General features: G+C 38.5%; 1 protein-coding gene across 1 annotated transcript; it reads right to left on the bottom strand.

Annotated features, from left to right (window-relative positions):
- Positions 1–9630: 9630 nt before the first annotated feature.
- Positions 9631–16411, bottom strand: LOC131860139 (uncharacterized). Its single transcript, XM_059214512.1, has 3 exons — positions 16300–16411; positions 10451–11002; positions 9631–9911 (listed from the first exon to the last, which is right to left on the bottom strand). The coding sequence occupies exons 1-3, from the start codon at positions 16409–16411 to the stop codon at positions 9631–9633; spliced, it is 945 nt and encodes a 314-aa protein (XP_059070495.1).
- Between the last annotated feature and the right edge of the window lie 7062 nt (positions 16412–23473).

Genomic DNA, 23473 nt, shown 5'->3' with positions numbered 1-23473 from the left:
CCTTTTGGAAGTTATTTAACATATGTAAAAATCAGATATTGTTTTTTTTGGACCAACTACACGGACCAATACCCTACTACTGCACATTTAGGTCTAATTAGGTCACTTTTACAAAGCAAGTACAAACATATCAACTCCCCTCTATTCCAAACCTTAAAAAAGTCTTAAGTTAGGTCTCAAATCAAAGTATTTTCATGTTATTTTGGGCAGCCACTCTCATTTGATACGTCAAACCCCAAACCCTTCTATTTAGGCCTTCTAAACTAGGGCCTCCTCAAATCCACTCTTCCAATCACATCTAGAACTTCTCCTTCGTGATTCACCATGTATTTGGCATGTAATAACATATTTCATACTAATATAGTGCTGTCATTAAGGCCAAACTCCTATTGCTAGACCTATGCCACCATTCCCATGCACCTTTCTCACACAAACTTGCACTCAAAAGGTGATCACCCTTCATGCCAACTCCATCCCTGCACTTTTACCTGCAATTTAGTCTATAATACATAATTAGGGACTCATTCCTCAAGAAACAACAAATACATAAAAAGGAATGAGCCCTAAAACTTCATTTTGACTCCCAAATCAACACAAACAAGCACCTACAACACTAGTTTTGGGACAATCAACTATATATGCACCAAATGAATTGATTAAACTTTCCAAATGACTTAAAATAATTCTTAGAACATATACCAAATACCTTTCAAAGAGTGTAGATCAAGATGAAGAGATAAAACAATAATATGTTTCAGATTTCACTCATGAATGCAAGGAAAAATGTTGAATTTATTGCAACAGTTTTGGTATTACAAAGATCAATCTTCAAAATAAAACCCAAAAAACTCTCCACACGTGGGAAGGAGGTTTTTAAATGCATTTTGACCCCCCAAACCGAAAACAACTCCTATAACTACCCAAGAACCAACTAGCCTTTGGAAACCCACCATTTTGAAATTGCAAAAATTGACAATTTTTGACATAACTAGAAAAACTTTCTCAACTCGACTTTATGAAATCAAAACTTAACCTAGTGCCTTAAAAATATTTAAAATACTTGATGGACCCCAAATTGACACCTAATATGCCTTCCTGGCAATTATTACATAAATTCACTCATTTGACAACATTGACAAAATTTTGACAATTTTGACACAACAACTAATTTAATGGCTTTATGAGCCTTATTACATCACTTTTAATTCTTAAATGACCCTTATCACTTCAAACACTTTTGATAAACCTTTTAGGCCCATTAGGACCTCTTGGTGCTCCTGCACCACTCTACAAGTATCATCAGTTTGGCCAAAATTTAATAAATGATTGTTAGCATAGAATCTATCTTATTTTCAATAGGTTCTTCTATTTTCTTTTTGGGAATTATACGAGATAAACCATATGTTCTTATTCTCTCTTTCCACCCCTTTTGAAGGGATCAAACAGGTTAAGTTTATTTTTCATCTTGCACCAAAAGTATTTTTCATTACCTTTCCACTCCATATCAACTCCCCCATATTAGTCTTCATTATTCTCAATCATATTGAAGTCTCCCCTAACTATCCAAGGGAGATCTCGGAGATTGCATATAGGTTTTTTTTGTCCCTATACTCATTAAGGGCATAAATAGAAGAAATTGCAAAGTTCTTATTATTCTTTTCAATGCTGATCCAAACAACCCTATTACATAGGGAGACGCCATGACTAGTAACATATTTGGTCGACCTATTGGAGATGGGAATGACAACTCCTCCCTTACCTTTAACATGATTAGTGCAAAAGTGAGAATAATCATTCTAGATAAACTAAAGATGAGTTTCAAGAGTAAAATTTGTAGCCTTCACCTCTTGCAACATGTCATCTTTATGCTTTTCAAGATTAAATATCTTCTTACTATATATTTTCTATCTGGGAACTCAAGTCCCCTAATTTTCCAAGAACAATAATCAAGCATCATTAGATTTTATCAGGAGAATGTGTCTATATTATTCCTATATCTTTCAAAGATTTTAGGAATTCTATCTTCTAGTTCCCTTCTCTTGGAGCAAAACTCTTTCATTTCCTTACTCCTTTTGCTCTTGATTTTAGTGATTTTTATCCACCCATTCCTTCTAGGGATGGCTTAGGTTTCAACTGACATATCATCACCCATAGACAAAGGGGTGCAGATGTATCCATAGTCAAATTTCCAATTGGGATCTCCTTACTTTTCAAAGACTTTACACCACTTGCACTGTCCTCTATTTTGGCAATATTTTTGTTATCAAATTCTTTACAAGAGTCAACTAGGGTCATATCATTGTTATTTAGTTAAAGTTTAGTAGAGAAAACTAGGAATTAGGTTTATTTTCCTTTAAACTTTGGATTTGGTTTTCTTTATTACACCAAGGATCTCTATTCTTATTCGAAGATTCTATTTGCAAGCTCTTGTTTGTGACCAGCCCATGATCAACTTAATGATCATGCTCAGATATAGTCAATGAGTGCAAAGAAGAGTTGGCATCATTATTACCATAGGCAACCCCGTTCCTCTCAAAAGCTTTTATTTGCACATCATTGTCTATGACCAACCCATGATCATTCTTGGATATATGCAAGGATTGCAAAGAGGTGCTATCATTTTTAGAATGATCTATCATGCTCTTATTTTGGTCAGTGATCACATTGCAAGCTTGATTTTTCATAATCTTATTTTTATTAGTAGTCTTAAAGCAAGCTTGAGTTTTCACTATAGTAGTATCTTTGGCCACCAATTCTTTATAATATTTATAATTTTGGGGGATAAAGATTTGGAAGGTAGGTGGGATTTAATATCACCACTCCTTCCAACATTAGACAACACAACTTCTCCATCTTTTTTAGGAGAATATTTAGTTATGACATATGTGTCCCTTGTTTTAGGGGTAAGACTTCTTTTTTCAAGGCAATTGTGGACATGGGATCCACTCCCATATATATAAATCAAAATCAAATTGACAGTTTAATTGCATCAACAATAATTAGGTGTATACCAAAATCATATTTACTCTCTCTTTCCTGATCGTAAGATCAATGATGATTGGATTTATGAACATGGCCTTCTTTCTCTTTACTTCTGTCCAATCATCTTTGCTCTACAAAGAGGCATCAAGGTATTGACAAATTGATTGTTTGAAATAACCTTCATTGTTTTCAAGAACCTTCATTGGTGTCTCTGATGAGTTTGAAACACTGTTAAAATTTGTTGGCTCAGTGGCAAATAATTCTGATTTCATTTGGGTGTCTACTATGGTATTACTAACTTAGGAAGCCTTATGTGAAACCACCCTCACCAAGAGAGGATTGTTGGAGCACCAAAGAACTCAACCTACAAACAAAAGTACTTCATAACAACCAAGAGAAGCAATACGACATAGAAACTATTTCACCAAATGAGATAACTGTATTGAGATGATACAAAATGTACAAACAACCTGAATATGTGATGGCTTGATGAGCTATGAAAAATCACCAACTAACTACCTCAACCAAAAATTAAATGCACTAAACATTATTAAATGATATCTACTTAATATCCAATAACGTAAATGTTGGTTGCCTAAGTGGAACTTAAGTAAACGCAATTGGCATGAAACCATGTTCACATCAACACCTCTCTCAAGTGAGACTTTGGGAGATTATTATGCAATATGAGATGCAAGGTGGGTCCCAACATTAAAGCCATGTTAGGTTTCCATGTACAACTATAATGCAATGCAATCTCTCACCAATGGAGAAAAGGAGAAAAACCCTAGGGAGAAAAAAATTCTCAAAAAGGGAGAACATGAAGGACTAAGAAGCCTCCCAAACAATGAAGAACATCACTGAAGCACAAAGAAGATGTAGACGATTGTCAAAATATGATTGATATGGTGTTGTAACTGAAGAACCTCCTCTAAAAATATATGATGATCAAGATCAAGATCAAGATCAAGATCAAGATCAAGAAGACAACAATTTGCATGAGTGCCCCAAATGACAACTCGAACAATGATTAGATGATAACAATTACAAATTATCTATTAATCCATTCAAAAATATAAATGACATATAAATCTGCACGAGTGACTCCAACAACACTACTCAATCAATGAAGTTACATGAGTGATCTCATCACCACTACTCAACCAATGTAAGTTGAAAATAAAGGCGGAATAGTTTGAAGAATCATGATCAATTGAGGATAGAAGGTTTCCTTCACAAAATAGGAATGCAAGAGTTCTGAACTCATTCTAAGCGAAACCAAGGAGGCATTAACACAAACAATATAATACCCCCCATAATGCTGACTAGGGAGAGACATGACAAGTCGATTGAAATTGTGTGTCACTAAGAAATCCATGAAGGTGATGATACAATATCAAAAGTGGCCAAGAGAGTACTTGCAACTTAAAAAGGATGTGCACCATGATTACACACACAAATGAGGCAAGAATCCCAGAGATCCTCTTAAAATGTGGAGGGACACTCACTTGATAAAGATGTGATTTGTAAATAACAAAGGCAATACACAAACCCCCATGACACTTTATAGTACAATGCTAGTACAATAATGTGACACAACATTTGTGAAAATTCACCCAAAATACATGTACAAGATGTGGCACTTTATCTCAATGTGTATAAAAAAATGAAGTTCTTACAAAAGATGCTCGAATGATCCATAAGGACAAAAATGTTGCATATACATATGAAGCAGCCCAAAAGAAGCCAAACTATGCAACCAAAAGTTTCCAAGTGCCAAAAAAAACCATGCAATTGACTAGAGTGTCCAAACACAAAATCATGAATTAATCATGCCTGGGGCAAAATTTGGAAAATATGCATGGATAGATTGAAATTGCGTTGAAAGATGTTTCTAACTCCACAAGAATATCGAGAAATGGACAAACTGGTGAAAAGTTATGAGCTTAGGAGCCCAAAATGTAATGTTGACTTCGATAGGCTACAAAATGCACCAATAGAAAAAAAATTGCAAAATATATCTGCACCATTGGATAGTACACAAAACCAACTTTTTGATGAAATCTCATTTGTCAAAAAATGATGCTGTGTCCAAACTTTATGGCCTGCTAAATTTTTTTTTGCCTATACTGAGCTTAAAAAGTGGTTGAAAATGGGCCCACCCCTCTAAGCACATGGAGGCTAGGGTTTGATCACCCATGTCACCTCACAACTAGCATTAAAAATTAAAGGTCACCCACCTTGGAGAAATACTAGCAATGAAAGGATGGTGGGGTTCGATGACAACTTTGTGTGCCGCCTGCCCATGCACATCACTGCAAACCAAGAAAACTAGCACAAACCAAAAACATCAATGCCGAAAACTACCAATGCAACCATGTGCCATAGTAGAAACCAGAACAATAAAATGAATAATCTGCACAAATTGAAGGGCCTATAAAGCACAAGGCATCAACCTCTAATGACAAGCTACCATTGATTTTAAACTGCCCTGTAAATTGAGTTTCAAACTACTAGCCATGAAACACATTGGTGAATGGGGAGAAGGATAAATATATTAAATAGATAATATCGTTTCACAAACAAAATCAATGGCTAATTTTGTCCCACGAACATGTTGACAATGTAAACCGCATGTCGTGTGCTAACAACTAGTGCCAATCTACATAAACTGTGCCTACTATGAACAATCAATCACAAATTGACTGTGACGGGACCAAAAGCATCATACTTACCGGACGCCCATGGTAACCAACAAGAATGAACACACGTGTTCTCACAAAAAACTTTTATGACACATAATTATTCAAAGAGCAGAATAGAGTAGCACATGTACAATGTGGGATTAATCCCCAATGAATGTTGCCCAAACTTATGAGCTTTGATCCTAGCTTTGAATGCTCCACCTAAACTTAGAACCCTAAATGAAAAAGTCCTTAGAAAATAATAAAATATTTTGCTAAAACTTTGGAATTATATGGGGTCCACTCTAAACAATTTTGCATAAGATAAAAGGAGTGAGTTTTGCGGGTTGGAAGGACACTAGAGAAAACAAAAAATGGATCTACAAATGTTTTAAGCACCCTGCGAAAACATCAAATACAAATGAATCGTTTCAACCATGAAACCTTGAAGAGCCTGTGGATTTAGGCACTAATGTGGGCCAAGGTAAGAGAAGGAGAGAATGGGTTTGTTTACTCCCTTTGGTGAATGCTTTAACTTACAAAGTATATAGAAATATAACAATGATCATATTCAATACAATAATTCAGAAATAACACATCAATATGGCTGAAAAATATAACTTTATTATCAATATATGTGTACAATAATAGAGAGTCCCAGTTCTCGATACAAGCCAAAAATATATAGTACTCAGTAGTTGGTTAAGGGTGCCAACCATCGACAACTAACAACTACCCAAGAACTATGACCCATTAGATTACCATTTATTAAACAAAATATTATTTATTCTTATTGGCAAAATTATCACCAACATCAACCCCCCCCCCACCCCACACAAAAATAAAAAGATCCTTTTCCAAACGATGGAACAAAAATGGAGTTGATGAACTATAACATCTAAGATTGGGAAGTAGGGTGAGAGGATGTCCCTGGAGTGGCTGAGGACATTGGCCTAAGTGCACGATGAAGGAGCAGTAGATCTTGCTCTGCTACCTTCTGCCTCTCCCATGCTACTCGTACCATCTATTCAACCTCTATCAAGTCCTTCTTGGCACTCCCGATATCTCTCGTCACTGTTGCCAAACGTTCATCCATCTCTGCGAGTTGGAATTCCTTCCCTTCTTTGAATGCCCTCTCCTACTCCAATTGCTCGTCCAAGGCTGCTCTCCATTCCCTCTCGATAGTGGTTAGTCTCTATTGCTTCACCAACTCTTCCTGAGCGGTTGTCACCTGCTCTATTGCAGCCACTCTCATTGTGTCGACCTCATCGATGGAGTGGGTTGCCTTCTATATCTAGAAAAATGTGTCTTGAAACACATTATCTATACCATGGAGGATGTCTATCATACCACTTTTCCTCTCCTACCAGTTTGGCTTGCACCATGGTCATACCATCTTAGGCATCTCTGACCACCCATGGCCTGTAAACTGTTGGGTGAACTCCGACTCACATCTATCCCTCATGAAGGCGAGGAGTCTCTCTGTTTCTGCTGAGGCAAATCCTATATCTATCTATCTAGTGAGGTCCTCCACCCCTCATGCAACTGCGACCATGCCCTCCAACTCTACCAAGTATCTTTGTATAGATCCAAGAGCATTCTACAACACAGGTTTGGAGACCCGAATGTGGTTGTCATGTACCTCTCTCTTGCTTGACACTTTAATTAGCATTGTTTGAGAGGCATCTCCCCAACGTATGCTCTCTTCTTCACCATCAACGTCAATCACCTCTTTAGCTACAACTGGTAACTCATCCATCCTGGTATGCCCTGCCTCCTACTCCCCTGCTGGTATAAGCTCATGCAGTGTGTTTGCTGTTGGAATCAATGAACATTGAGAGGGGGGGTGAATTAGTGTTTTGTAATTAACAAACTTATTAAGATGCTTCTTAAACCACCAGACATAAAGAAATCAACCACACAAACATAACACCAAGATTTTTACATGTAAACTCGGAATGGGAAAAAACCACGATGGGATTTGAACCCACAATATTATTATACTATGGCTAGAAGTATGATAATATTACATAAGGGGAATGCACTTGCATTCAGGTATACTGCCTAGAGTTCACTGCTCAAATACAAAACATGCTACAACCTGGAGGAAGGCTCACTACCTTACAGACGATTAAAATTGATTACCATGATGTATGAACTGAAGTATAACATCTACATATGTCAAAAAGTAGTTCCGATTAGACTCAGATTAGCTTCTACAACAGTTCTGACTCTTTGCTTTGTTTTCCTGCCTTGTCATACACTGGAGCATCTAAATCTTCAATCACATCCACCAACCTTTGCAAATTCTCTCACACAGACTTCTCACACTCTTCTCATCCCTTAAAATGATCAAATGAATTGGTCTTATATATCTGCATCAAACAAATGAATCATTTACCATGTCGGCTTCCAAAAACTGCATAACACACACCATGAAATGTGTAACCTTAAGTCGGTTCAATCTGTCCATAAATCCATATGCGAACCCAAACAGAATGATAAAAATCTTCACACAAGTCGACCCAATCACTTCGCACACAAAACCAATCACCGAAATCAACCCAATAATTCTGCATCACACGTTACACAAAAATAGATCTGTTCTAACTGAATTATTCGATACCGAACCTTCAATCTTGCTCATGAATCAGCACCGGATATCAGGATCACAAGATAATCTTCCTCGATCCTCGAATCATCTGCCTTAATCACCACAACCAAAGAAACACCATCAAGATCAAGATATGCACATTGCACTCATATTCCACCGATTACTGTGTTCCACCTTCCAAACTTATGTTTAATGAACAATATGACTTCTGGTAAATCAAATATGTGTACATCGGATGTGAATACTGAACTGGGTTGCCATGAATGATAAATCCTAAGCATTAATCATGCATCAATCCTCATCGGAAAATTGTCTCTTGCCAACAATCTCCCCCTTTGGCATTGATGGCAACACTGTGAAAAATGAACTGTACACACAAGACTGCAAAACTTCAAAGTTCCAAACTCTCCAAGAATTTATACTCTCTCTGAGATTTTGCATCATTTTTCACTCTTCTCTCTCCCTCTTTGACACAATGGAAAAGATGGGAGTCCGCCAAAACTTATATACATGGATATGTTCAGTTGCTCACAAAAAATTGAAAATATCAGAAAAAAATTATCCTTAAACTCAACAAGTGGTTATCCCATGCCTTCTTCAAACTCTCCAAAATGTTGATAATTCCATTGAACACATAGGCATGCATCTCAACTCCTCTTCTATTTTTCAGAACACTCTTATTCAGAGCATCCATAGCATCTTGCATACTGCTCATCAAAGAATCTATTCGGGGAGTGATAAGACTCCTCACTTCTCCCACGCTACTCAAAATTCTGTCTTTCTCTTGGTTTAGACTCTTAATCTTATCCAATATACTCAAAACTTGTGGTTCAAAATTGCTAGGCGGGATTGATTGGGGTGCATATGATTGAGATTTGTTAGCTAGCTGGCCTTCACATTATTTTATCTTCTTGTCAATGTCTATAGTAAACTTAGGTAAAATTAGACATGACTTGTATATTTGACCACCTTCATCTAATGCATCTTGTATACACTTCATAGTAGTTACCAAGCACACCCTATCATCCTCAATCATCTTCAAAAATGTTTTCAATCTCATAGCATTAAACTAATTTAAAAGCCTTCTCCAAAGATTCAAAATGAGATTCTACATCATTCAACATACTCTTAAGCTTATCGGAGGGCTTATCGGTTGTGTCCGGTATGAATGATGGCAAAATTTTCTCCCATACATCACTTGCCAATGTTATCTCTTTATCTACAGTATGGGACTTAAGAAAGTTCTCATTGGATTTAACTTGTGCGAGAGTTTCTAACTTTAATGCTTGAATCAGAGATAAGGAACAATAGGCCTTGAGAAAAATCATCTGAATCAGTAACAACCCGCTTTCATTTATCAACAACAATGTCTCTTGCCACTGTCACCAGACATTGATCTTCCTTCTTCTCTCCTTTTTCCTTTTCTGGCACCTCAACACTCTCACCTTTACCATCATCTTCACCCTTTTCTGCATCATCTATCTCCTCAGCTACCTTTTTTGAAATAACTTCTATCACCAGAGGATCCAACACAACTTCACCGGAGGTATCAATGTTAGCATTATTAGGATCATCAACTATTGTATGCACACTGGTATGCTCTTCCGGAACACCATTCTCAGAAGATTGATCTTTTTTCTCATCAAGAACGACCACATACACTTTTAGAACAGATTTGTCCTATGATTGCTCTTCTGGTTGAGTGTCCTCATGTACCAGATTCACATCATATCTGTGATCTATCAAAAATTGTCTCAAAATTGTTTTAGTTACTTTGGTCACTTCATCTATTTTGTCGAGCATAAGTTTATTGACCCTATTATTTCTTCTGAATCTCTCCTTTGCAAGCTTTAACAATCTAACAACCTCAATTTTAGAAATGACAGAGGACAAATTCACTAATACATATTCCTTTATTCTTTCATCCTCTAAACTTGTTGTATGCCTCCTTGAATCCAAAATGTCATATAGGCTCTTGGGTATCATGGATGATAATTCTATTAATGCTTTACTGTAAACATCCATATACAAAACAACTGCTTATTCTATAGCTCTTTGATCTTTATCATCAAAATTTTCATGGTACACAGGAACATTTTTCGAGTTCCCATCCTTACGCACTTCATCAATTATTTATTTCAAAGTCATTGGGGGCACAACTTCATATGACCTTCAACTTTGTTGGATTTCATAGCTTCATCCAATTTAGATTTATGCTTCTTTCTCACTCTAGCTCGAGCGGATGACTGGGCTCCACCAGATTGTGGCTTTTTCACTCCTCTTGCATAAGTGGCTGTCTTCTTCACCTCTTTCACTGCCTCATCAGATTCTGTTTCATCCCCAACAGTGGCTACAACATACTCCCTTTGATAATTCTCATTCTTCCTTTTCTCAGCTCCACCGGTTGACTTGGATTGTGGCTTGGGTGGAGGAGTAGGCTTCTGAGCACAGGAGGTAGGTGCAGTTTGGGACTGTCCTGGCTTTGATTGCTTGGGAGGAGTGGAGACTGGTTTTTTCTTTTTGGGCTTCACCATATCCTCCTCCTTCAATATGTTCTGCTCCCTAGCCCTTTGCACAACTTCTTTAGATATTCCCATTTTCTCTGTAAGTTCCTCAACTTCCTTTCTGACTTTTCTTTTCCTTGTCGACTCAGTAAATTTCTTATGCAGATCAAGATCTTTCTCCTTGTATGTACCAAACCTTTCATCTTTCTCATCCAAGCCTGACTCAACATGTGTTGAGCATATTCATTAAGTGTATTTGCATCCACCTCATACCCCATGGGCATGATCCAAACGGTTCTAGGCTCAACTGCCTCCATGTGACATTCATCCTTGTCAACCATAAAGCAGATTGTCTTCTCATATTTTTCAACAATATCTTTAGGGACCCTTTCTCTGCTTTGCATCATTTTCTAGAATGATTTAAAGTAACCCCATAAAGAAGATTTTTGTGCTACTGTATCTCCCAATCCCTGCAAACCTTCTTTGATTTGGACTGCCACCAGTTTATCATAAGCCCATTGAACCTTTCCAATATCGAGGATTTCATTCAAGAAGTACAGTGCTAAACAGACAATCAAAGAACCAAATTTGAATACATGTTTCTTATCTTGCTTTAGGTTGCTCAATAGTTCACTGAGAAGTACTCCACATAGATCATACCTTTTGTCTTCCTTAAGCATCTCATAGGCTACAAATATAGTTGTGCCAGATACTGAATTTTGTCTGCTGGAATGATAATCTTTATATCATGTCACCATTAAGGCAAATCTCACATCATGCTCTATGATGTCACTGATTGTCATTGACTGGTTGTCATATTGGGATCCGGTAATAGCTATCATTGTTGTATTATGAACTTTCCTCAGATCAGGGATCTCACCGGTTGCATTCAAATAGGTTACTTCTTGAATGGCTTGCTTCGTGATCTTGTGAGGTCAGTCCGGCCATACAAATTCATTGTGGATCCAACTCAAGATGTATTTGACCCATTCAAGTTCATCGAACACCATAAAATGAACAAACTAGATAAAACCCTTGTCTTGCAATGACTTGAACTAGGGATTCAAATTTCCCATTCCATCCATCATTTGCTTGGTGTATAGAGATAGCCTCTTTGTATTTCCAAGCTCCTCAATGTTACAGTGAATGTATGCCATAATATCTTCATTATGCAATACGCCATACAGGACAGAGGAAAACACACCTTTTGGATCATCCTCAATGGATTTGAATGGATGTCTCTTGAATACGGGCCTTGCTCTCTCAGTAATCTCAACCACCAAGGGAGTCGCAACACTAGATGCAGATGCCATTTCAATATTAGGGTATGAAAAACAGTTCAATCATGACCAAATAGCTTCTGAAATTCAACCAGATGCTAGGAATCGTTGGTTGATTGCTTCAAACTTGGTTATCACTGCTCAATCTTGTTCGCATTGCTCTTTCTCTTCACTCGCAATGTGAAGAATGAATGATTGAAATGCCTTTTTATCCACCAAAAACCTAACTTTAAGTTGTAATAAATGCACAACCCTCAAAGCTTTATGGATACCCTGCTTCTCAAGAATTCATCACCAGATACTCAGATAGGCACAAAATCTTCTGGATATCAACTGCACAGCTAATCTCCATCTTTTGCAACCATCCTCAATTAGTTACAAATCTCTGAAAGGGGGTTTTAAGAATCTGCCTGAAAAGCTTCCCCCTAATGTCAAATGCCTTAGTTACTAGATGAGGTTCCAACACCAGAATCAGGTGTGGAGTCATTTTGATAATTTGAAACTTCCTTCTTCACCCACATCTTCTTATGCTGCTCTCTAACTTCTTCAACCGTTTCTTTGCCTTTTTCATCTGATATGTTCTTGTCTACTGGAGCATTCTTGCTTACATTCTTGCTTCTGCAATATTTTGCAATGGGACTATATTTGTTGCATGCATAGAAAACAACATTTATTTGTATAGGCCTGAAGTTCATCTGATTTGGTCTCATCCTGCATTGGTTAGAAATGTGTCCAAACATTCCACAAGCATAACATCTCTTATTCTGAAAATTATTCATCACTATTCTGCACATGTTTGACTTATTACCAAAGTTGTTGCATATGAAACATTGACCGGTAAAGGTAGGACCATTATTCGTCACATTATTCATCATCCCATTATTCATCTTATTTCTGCATTGGTTTGTGTAGACGTATAAATCTGACCACTTTCCTAAGTGAATATTTAATATTCATTTTAACCTCATTCCTCTATTTAATTAAATTCTATTTAATTAATTCATATTCATCTATTTGATCAAATAAATTACTCAATTTATTCAATTAAATTCACCTAAGCCTTTTCTAACCTTTTGATTAAATAAATCACTTTATTTAATTAATTCCCCTTTCTCCCTTTTAATTAAATTTACATTTAATTAAATTGATCCTTGGAAATAAATAAATGTAATTTATTTATTTAAATCCCGCACTTGTATTTATGCAAGTTGCATCTATTTGATTGAAATCAAGTAATTTTATTTTAATTAAAATCCTTTTTCCTCCACTTGCAATTTACTACATCTCCCACTTGCCTCCTAAACCCCTTCTAGATTCTTCTAATCGCTTCCAATTTAGCCTAATCCATCTCATAAATATTGTCAAAGTCCTAAGCAAAGAGAAGTCACTTCTCAAAGCCTCCAAAGTCTTTGAAAACCATTAAAGGCTTTATGTCCTCAACAAGTTAACCCTCAAAGTCTTCCAAACCATTTAAGGCTCTTACATAACTATTAATGGTTTACTCAACCTTCTTGCATGATTAGAGACTTTATCTCTAACTCAACCCTCATCTAACCCAAGGGTCTCATCAAGCATTCATGGCTTTAACCATAGTTATTTCTTTAACCCTTGCACAAGAGTTCACCCCTTGGGTAAAAGCTTTATCCAATGGATAACCCTAGCCTAACCTTAATCCTTACCTCCTAAGGTAACCTTCATGTCTTCTCAAGCATTTAATGCTTCTTTCATCTCCTCTCAAGCAACCTCTTGTTGACAATTGTCACCATTTCCTTGGTGATAATTGTAAACATGGATTGATTAACTTTCAATCCTTGCCCTTGTTAAGATTATCCAATCTTGACCATCTATCGCCCTATTTTTCCTATAAATAAAGCTCTAATTCACTCATTTTGATATAGAAGTTTGATGCATCAAACTTATAGTCATTTTACTAAGCATTTTAGCCTTTCTTTGATAAATCATCTTAATAAGAATTTAGAAGCATTCTAATATCATAGAATATCCATGTTAGACTAGTATATCATTGCTAGGATAATTAGCTAAACTTATCATCTTTATGCTATCTTAATCATCATAGATTCAATAGCATACATATCTAGGAATGCGTTCATTCTTATAATCAAACATCACTCATTCTTGGAGTTGTCATTCCTAAGTCACTTTGCTCAGTGATGTGAGAGCAAAGGCATTGACTTTAGGGATCATGTGAGATAGAGAACAATGGGACACCCCTTGGGAAGTTGAGCTATTTCGATATAGTTCCTATAACTTGCACCAAGAGTCTCATTGGTGTGTGGACCCTTTGAAACTGACTTTCACATTTTTGTCGCGCTCATTTCCTGCACATAGTTTGCAATTTGACCAAATTTTCCACAAACAAAACATTTACCATTAAATTTATAGGCATTAGGCTGTCTTACCAGAGGTTTCTTGTTTTTCTGATGATTGCTTTTTCCAGAATCAGAGGATTCTCCTTTCTCATATCCAAGTCCTCGCATGTCTTTCCCATGTCTAACTTTCCAGTATCTCATCTAACCGGGCTGAGCTAGCTTTGAATTTTTCTTTGTAATCATTAGCAGTAGAAAGCTCATCTCTTCGAATTATGATCTACCTTTCAAGTTTTTGTCCATCATTATTGCATTTCATCAATTAAGCTGCTTCTTAAACCACTAGATGCATAAGAATGAAAGAAAAGTGCAGAAATGTAAAGCAATCAACCACACAATCATAACACGAAGATTTTTTCGTGGAAGTCCGGAAAGGGAAAAACCACAGTGGAATTTGAACCCACAATATTATTATACTATGGCCAGAAGTATGATAATATTACGTAAGGGGAATGCACTTGCATTCAGGCACATTGCCTAGAGCTCACTGCTCTAATACAAAAAGGGGTACAACCCAGAGGAAGGCTCACTGCCTTACAGGTGATTACAATTAATTATAATGATGAATGAACTGAATTATAACATCTACATATGCTAAAAAGCAGTTCCGGTTAGGCTCAGATTAGCCTTTGCAACTGTTCTAACTCTCTGCTTTGTTTTCCTTCTCTATCATACACCAGAACTTCTAAATTTTTCAATCAGATTCACCAACCTTCACAAATTCGCTCATACAGACTTGTCACACTCTTCTCATCCCTTAAAATGCTCAAATGAATCGGTCTTATATATCCGCATCAAGAAAATGAGTCATTTACCATGTCGACTTCCAAAAACTGCATGAAACGCAACATGAAACTTGTAACCTTAAGTCGGCTCAATCCGTCCACAAATCCATTAGGACCCAAACAGAATGATAAAAAACTTCACACAAGTCAGCCCAATCACTTCAAACACGAAACCAATCACCCAAAATCAATCCAAGAATTCCGCATAGCACGTTACACAAAAATAGCTTTGTTCTAACTGAATTACTGGATACCGGACCTTCAATATTGCTCATGAATTAACACTGAATATCAAGATCACAAGATAAGATGCCTTGGTCCTCGAATAATTTTTATTAATTGCTGCAACCAAATTTATACCATCAAGATCAAGACATGCACACTGCACTCATATTCCACCGGTTACCGTGTTCCACCTTCCATACTTATGCCTTATGAACAATATGACTTTCGGTAAATCAAATCTGTGTACATTGGATGTGATTACTGAACTGGGTTACCATCAATGACAACTCCTAAGCATTAATCATGCATCAATCCTCACTGGAATAATGTCTCTTGCCAACATTTGCTTCTTGCTAAAAGTGGGTGCCCAATGGTAAGATGGGTGAAGGTGGTGGGGTCTTAGCAATACCCATCTTAAAATTGGCCAAGAAATTGTCAAGTCTCTTATCTGCATCCTCTTTTGCATCATCTATCACCGCCAACCCTCTAATACTCTTAGGCAGAGGTGAAACCCTTGTAGGTGAAAAACCCCCTATGGTAGGTGTGATACCCTTGACCGTGAGTGTGGTACCCTCAACCATAGGTGTACTGACTACTAACACAACGATTGAGATCACCTCCTAAACTCCTTGTGATGTGGCGATGCATAGTGTGCTAGGTTCCCACACACACACTAAAGGGGGAAACTCCCATACATTGTGTGATGTCACTAGGTGTGCCATAGGGGACAACTGTAGTGGTGCAAACACAAATCTCCTTGCTCCCCACTCAACCACTTCAACCTGTGATAATGGTATGGTCCCCTTGGCTACCGAAACTTCCCTAGCTAACTCCTCACCTTCACCTTCGGCACCTCGTGTCTCCACTTCTTCCCTGCCACCTTGCTCTCCATAGTGTTCCTTCTTAAATTTACCCCTGTTTTCACCCTTAGAGGATAACACCTCCACCATTTCCTCTTCCTCGGGGTTGTTTTCTTCCTCTTTGCTTAGCCCTATACCATCCTACCTTCTTTTCTTTTGAAATAGTTGGTTGTGCTCCACTTTAGTCGTAAGTGTGTCCAAATGGGTCCAGTAGAACATGACCAGTTTGTTGGGATCCACTTGGCTCGCTAGTGTAAACCTCCCCCACTGGTCGGCTAGTAGCTAGGTTATCAATGCCTCAAGAAAAAGTGCTACGACATGGTGGCACATGTAAAAAGTCTTATGTTTGAGAGTTAGAAACTATCCAATGTGTTTTGATAACAACTCAGCCTAGTTATAGACTTTTCCTGTCATGATGTCATTCATGAGTTTCAATATCTATACAACTATATCTAAAGCCCTGTTGGCTCCTGTGAGTTGACTCTTGACTAGGTCAAGAATGCACCTCCATTATGTGTTTGCGATGAAATATTTTTTCACTCCTCGGCTGTTGCTGCTACTCCATAGACTATCACACTAATTTGATGAGAGGTCACTTCAACATACCATTTTGAGTAATTTGTCTTTCTTCTCCATGGGCATGTTGGCCAAGGGATTTAAAACCACTTGATGGGATATCAAAAACCCTTGTGAACTCCTTTGGCTCAAATGATATCATAACTAAATTTTCCTGGAATTGCATGATGAACTTGTGTGAGCCCGAATCATATCCTGCCACCATAGTCCAAAGCACTAATTCAAACTCCTTTATGTTAAACACAAGCATCAAAATGTCTTTTTCTACCTATGCCTTCCTGAGTGAGGTTTTCATTGGGTGGTCATTTGTAGTGCTATCCCACCATGTGTGACAATTGCTACCGATGATACTCTTAAATGTCAAGGTATCCATTGTCACCTTGTTGTCCTTCTACACCCTCGATCTTATTTTTGTCTTTCGACTGCTGCTTTCCATGGCTATGTGATGTGACATATTTCCTTTGGCTTCTTCAATTTTATCCTTTATGAAATTACTGCTTCTACTAGGATTCCCATTACTAACTTTGACCATTTCCTTCCATGGACCTCTTCATTCTTCCTTATGGCTGTCACCTTCAACCATACCAATTTCAATTTCAGCCATATGGTCCACTTCTATCTCCCCCACAATTTTCATACAATGTGCAATTCCTTATTTTGTATGGCAACATACGGTCTCAAAATTCACCTTGCCTGGTTTTTGCAATATACTCTGTGTTTATATGACGTATGATTTCATCAGCTCCCCAAAATGCTTCCTTGTAGTGTACAATCTTCCATACGGGGTCCCTTTTGTGATGATTCTCTATCGCTACATGTGTTGTCTTCTTCAAGAGATTTTCCTGCATGGCGCTTTGTTGTCGATTCCGATTCTTCTTTCTTGTGTTTTGGGATTGAATGGCTACTTTGTGAAGTTTTATAACCCTTTGTTTCAGGGTTAGGGTTAGCAATAGATATCTAACTAAATTTTTATAAAATAGTCTCTTTTTTATTTTATCTATTGTTTCTTTTTTATTCTTTTATCTTTTCTCTCTCCTTTATTTTTTCTTTCGATTCCATCATTTCCATTTTTTTCCACCATTTTAAAAAATTCTCTCAAACATATTTTCCATGCCCTTTTCCTTTTTAACTTTTTTAACTTCAATATTTTACAAAAATTCGTACCTTTTAATTTTTTCACTTTTAGGAGACTTGAGCTTACCTTCTTCCCTTCTTGGTTTTTTGTCCTTTTCCTCTTAAATTGTTGTCTGTTCACAACTCGATAGTAGTTTTTTTTTTTTTTAATTTTATTAATCTTTCCAACTTTGTGATCCTTCGTGTTGCCTTTTTTTATTTTTCCATGCTTCTTCATTTTCGTTGTCATCCTTGCATTTATTCCCCCTTGGATTGACAATATGTCAGACTCTCACTTCCGACGCATGGTGCCATCAACAGATTCTTAGTAATGTCTTATAACATTCATCGTTGTAGCACATTGCAACGTATTCAAGATTGAATATCTTGTTGAGTAAGGGTGGTGGCTCCACCCCTTTGTAACTACCATCTATGTACCTCTCGCCATATTGTTGGTGCCATGTTGCTTTGTCCCTATCAATCATTAGTAGTCCTACTAGGTTTGGAATTACTTTACACAATGAATTAGAAGTAGGTAAGGTTGGGGGATCTCTCCCTTCATCCACACATATTTGGATGATATGATCATTATCTTCATCTCTCTCTGCTACAAACAATTCATTTTCTTTAAAAACCATTCTGAGGCAAGGCCCGAGAGTAGCTCCATACTCCTCCACGTCTATCTCCTCTTCCAACTCCTCTTCTTGAACTTCTCCCTTCTCAACTTGATCTTCTTTGTGTTTCCTCTTGGATTCATAAATTTCATATGCCACATATGCTTGGTGCCTCCCCTGATATGGCACCTTCCACTTCCAGTAGTTGTTCATCCACACCCATAGTGCGGGTGTACCAAACAGTGCATTGGTAAGGTCTTTGCAAATCTAGGGACTGCGATGCCATCCATATCCTTCCTTTCCATCCTTTTCTCTAGCGCTATCATTAACTTAGCCCAAACCAAGTTTATCCTGTATGGCTCTTCCGTTATTATAGATTCTTCTTCGAGTTCATCACTTCGTCCAATTGTCCAGTCTCCACAGGTCACATACCCCAACACATTATCGCCACCATCAGTATCTCCCTCTCTCTATAGTTTTTCAACTTCAATCCTTTTACAAGATCTCAGACGGGGTTTTTCTATAGATTTAATAATTTAATTGCCCCATTCAAGCTGACTTCCTTGACTTTATATGGCCCCAATCAACAAAGCTTCCTCGGTTGGAGTTCGTTATGAGTGTTATATTTGTAGGATTTTGCCAAGATCAAGGGCACAATGAAAAGCATAAAAGGAGAGACAATAGAATGACAAGAACAAAACTGTAGTCTCATCAATATGCAAATGATCAACTGGATTAACCAATACAATAAATATAGGCTTGCTTATATAGGCAAGGCCATATGGATGTACGAGCACACAATTATGACATGTGGCTCAATGAGAAACAAGGGTAGGTAAGAAATACTAGGGGTAGGTAGGAGAAATAGTATAATATTCCACAAGAGGTGGATGACTCATCAAATGTGGAGTGTAACAGCAAAATAAGACCACAAAAGGTGGAATTTCTCCTACAAGCTCTATCCCTATGTGCACACTTCTCTAAGTGTCTCAAATCGAAACTACGAAGAGATGCATTATCCTAAGTTAACTTAAGTAAAGTGTAATAATATCCAAAATGAATATTTATTTACACCAACAACAATGAATGCATGTGGTAGATCCTGATGCTGTGATCGAGTTCTCCGGGTATCTAAAGGATCCCCAACAAGAGAACCCACGGACTCAAGTGTCTGTCGAGCCCAACGAGGTCTAGGTGGAGGTGGAGAACGAGGCTCCTCAACTGCAAGTGGACCCTGCGGAGGTGTAACCCTTTGAGTTGGAGTTGAAGGAGTCTCATCATCTGAATCACTAGCATCACTATCCACAATGGAGGAAGGTGGAGGAGGTAGAGAGGCTAAGCTAGGAGAGCTTTCCTCAAAGTGAACACTCCTCTCAATGAACACCTCATGTGTCTCAGGATCCATCAATCGATATGCCTTAACATCCTCAGGATATCCAACAAATATGCAAGGCCGACTCTGAGGTTCCAATGCCTTGCATTTCTACGGAGGTATGCGAGCCCATGCTGGACATTCAAAGACTCTAAAATGTCTCACAATCGGTTTCCTACCAGCCCAAGCCTCAAAAGGAGTAATACCTTGCAAAGCTTTGTGAGGAACCTGATTCTGGATGTGTGTGGCACAACTGATAGCCTCTGCCCAAAAAGCGGGATCAAGAGAACGTGCATGTATCATACAACTAGCCATTTCTTTGAGAGTTCTATTCTTGTGTTCTGCAACCCCGTTCTGCTGTGGAGTGTATGGGACAGAATGCTGAAGATCAATCCTCTCAAATGTACAAAAATCCTCAAGTCTTTTGTTCACATATTCCCTTCCATTATCTATGTGAAGAATCTTGACCACTTTCCCTGATTGCTTCTCCACACGAGTCTTGAAGTCCTGAAATTTGTCAAATACTTCACTCTTATGAATGAGAAAGTAGAGCCAAGTGAAGCGGGAGTAGTCATCAATGAAGGTGAGGACATAGCGAGCCTTACTAAATGAAGGTGCTGGAAATGGACCTGCTACATCGCGGTGAACAAGTTGAAGAACTTCCAAAGCTCTCCAAGCTTTCCCCTTATCAAACTTCTCCTCGGGATGCTTGCCCATGGAACAACCTGAACATACACCCTCTGAAAAACTGATTCGAGGTAGACCTGTGACCATGTCTTTAGTGCTGAGCTGTTGAAGATAGCGGTAGTTGAGGTGACCAAACCGCTTATGCCATAGCTTACTTTCTGAATTTGAATGAGTAAGCAAGGCCCTAGAAGGTGAACTTGGCACAAAGTGGGAGAATGAATAAAGCCTTGAGTTGTCATTGACTTGTCCCACTGCTACGAAGGCATCATCATCAAGTTCCTTTACCACAACTGAATCTGGTGTAAACTCAACCTTTTTCCCATTCCCATAGTGAGTGATTTGGTAGATAGAGAGAAGGTTGGTAGACAAGTTAGGAACATAGAGAACATTCTCAAATGTTCCATTATCCATGTCAACTGAACCTTTCCCTTCAACCTCTACTTGAGTATCATCACGTATGTAAATGTGAGGTACCTTAGATGGCTCCAATGAAGAAAACTGCTCCTTTGTAGAACCCATGTGATATGAGGGACCCGAGTCAAGTATCCATTGCTGTGAAGAACCTGTTGTAGCCACAAATGCTTGCCCTTTTACCTTAGAATGTGAGGAAGAGGAAGGAGATGAATCCTTCTTTGTGTAGGCGGATGGCAAGTTGATGTTGTTTTTCTTAAGAAGATTAGTTAACTCATCAACTTGCTTTGCATGGCATCGATGCTCATCATGACCATACTTCTTGCAATATGCACAAGTTGGTTTATCCTTCTTAGGTGGTGTCCCCTTCTTGGAAGAGGATGAAAAATCACCTTGTGATGGAGAGAATGATTGTCCTTTTTCTTGTTGTGGCTTAGACTTGGATTTCTTCTTCTTCTTGTTGGAATCTTTGCCTTGACTTCCGTGATTCCCTTGATTTGCCACCAAAGCCTTGGACTTTGAAGACTTGAGAAGTCCCATGTTCAACAGCTTAGATTGTTCCAATATTAACATTTCTGTGAAAGCATCAAATGAAGGCATAACATAGGAACTCCCCACTGTCAAACGATGAGTTTGGAAGCTAGACACAAATGCTACATATTCTGGTGCAAGCTTGTCCAACAAGTTGAATATCAACTGAGCATCCTTTTTGTCAATTCCACAATCCTTAAGCTTTGCTCTTAGTTCATTTGCTTTGCTGACATAATCTTGGATTGTATCAAAACTCTTGGGATCCAAGTTGGTGAGCTCATTGTCAATTTTGTAACCTCTGATTTCATCAACTTGACCATACAAATTCTGAAACATATCCCAAGCCTCCTTGATTGTTGTACACTTCTCAATGTGAAAAATGAGGTCATCTGATACATACTTGCGCAAAGTTCCAAGAGCCATACAATTCTTTGTGAGCCATTCTAACTGAGCATTAGGATCAGCCTTAGGTTTAGGTGGTGCTGCTATTGTTCCATCTATGTAATGCGTGAGACCCTTTTCCATTAATTTACTCCATACTTTAATTTTCCATGATGCATAATTATGTGGAGTTAAAGTTGGAAATTTATGAGGACTCATGGCAACAAAAAATGAAAGAGCACAAAGAGAGGGACAATCACACAAGACACCCCCCCAAATTCACTCAATCAAAGAACCCCCCCCAAAAGTGATGATTTGACACCTTATACTTAGTGCGTATACAATGGGCCACTTGCAAAAAATGGCAAAGTGGGCTTCTGATTACAATTTTACAACTGCCTCAGTAAGGCCAAAAGAGACTCAAACTAATAATGCAAGAGATCTAACTAAGATCCAAGCACTTTACAAGTACCTAATAGGCCAAATAAGACCAATATCTGAAAGTACAACTTCCACTCAAAATCTCTGAAATCTAATCATAGATTATGCAAGTAGACAAAAAAAATGCACTTTCAAAAAAAATGGCACTTGAAAAGGAGGTCGTATGAGCTCAAACGAGGCCTTTGAAGTTGTAGAATTGAGGATTGGACAAGTACAGCTGAGAGAATCCAAAAATTCCAAAAAAATTGTCCACCAAAATCAGAAAATAACCACACCACTACAAAGATCATGAATTTTTAGCCCATTTCAAAAAAAATTGCACCAAAAAAGGAGCAAAAATGAGCAAGATATGCCCTTTCAAAGTTGGACTGCAAAACTGAAAAGCTCAATGAAGAGGGGGTCAAAAAATTTCAAAAGTCTGCTGATGTGGTGCTGATGTCAGCAATTTACGAGCTTAAATTTGATGGTCGTATGACCGTCGTGAAAACTTCACCTCCCTGTTGATTGGGCATCCGTACTGTACGAACACGCTGATGTGGTAGTCTGCGTCAGCTCTGTATGGCGGATGACGTGGCAGTTGACTGGGCTGCGTGTGTGCCATGTGGAGGGGTCTGGGTAGCTGACTGGGCTGCGTGTGTGCCGCGTGGTGGGGTCTGGGCAGCTAATTGGGCTGCGTGTGTGCCATGTGGAGGAGTCTGGGCAGCTGACTGGGCTGCGTGTGTGTCGCGGTCCGTGGTTCGCGTGGTAGTCGGCGGCCGTTGCCAGAGGAGCTGCCGGTGTTGGGAGATGGAGGTTCGGCGGGAGCTGGTGGAGCCGTTGGTGTCAGTGGACTGGGCTGGTGGCGGTAGGGTATCGGAAGACTAGTGGAGGCGTTGGACGATGGGGACTGCATGGGTGTCGGCGTCAGATGGGAAGCTGCACGGGTGGCGTCAGCGGACTAGTCCTGCAGCACGGTATGACGGCTACGATCCAACCTGCAACAACGCAGGGTACGGAGAGCACGGGGGGTGGGGTGGTCTGCGGACC

This window comes from Cryptomeria japonica, chromosome 2 (assembly GCF_030272615.1).
Source record: "Cryptomeria japonica chromosome 2, Sugi_1.0, whole genome shotgun sequence".
NCBI lineage: Eukaryota > Viridiplantae > Streptophyta > Pinopsida > Cupressales > Cupressaceae > Cryptomeria > Cryptomeria japonica.
This window is presented reverse-complemented; position numbering and strand designations above follow the sequence as displayed.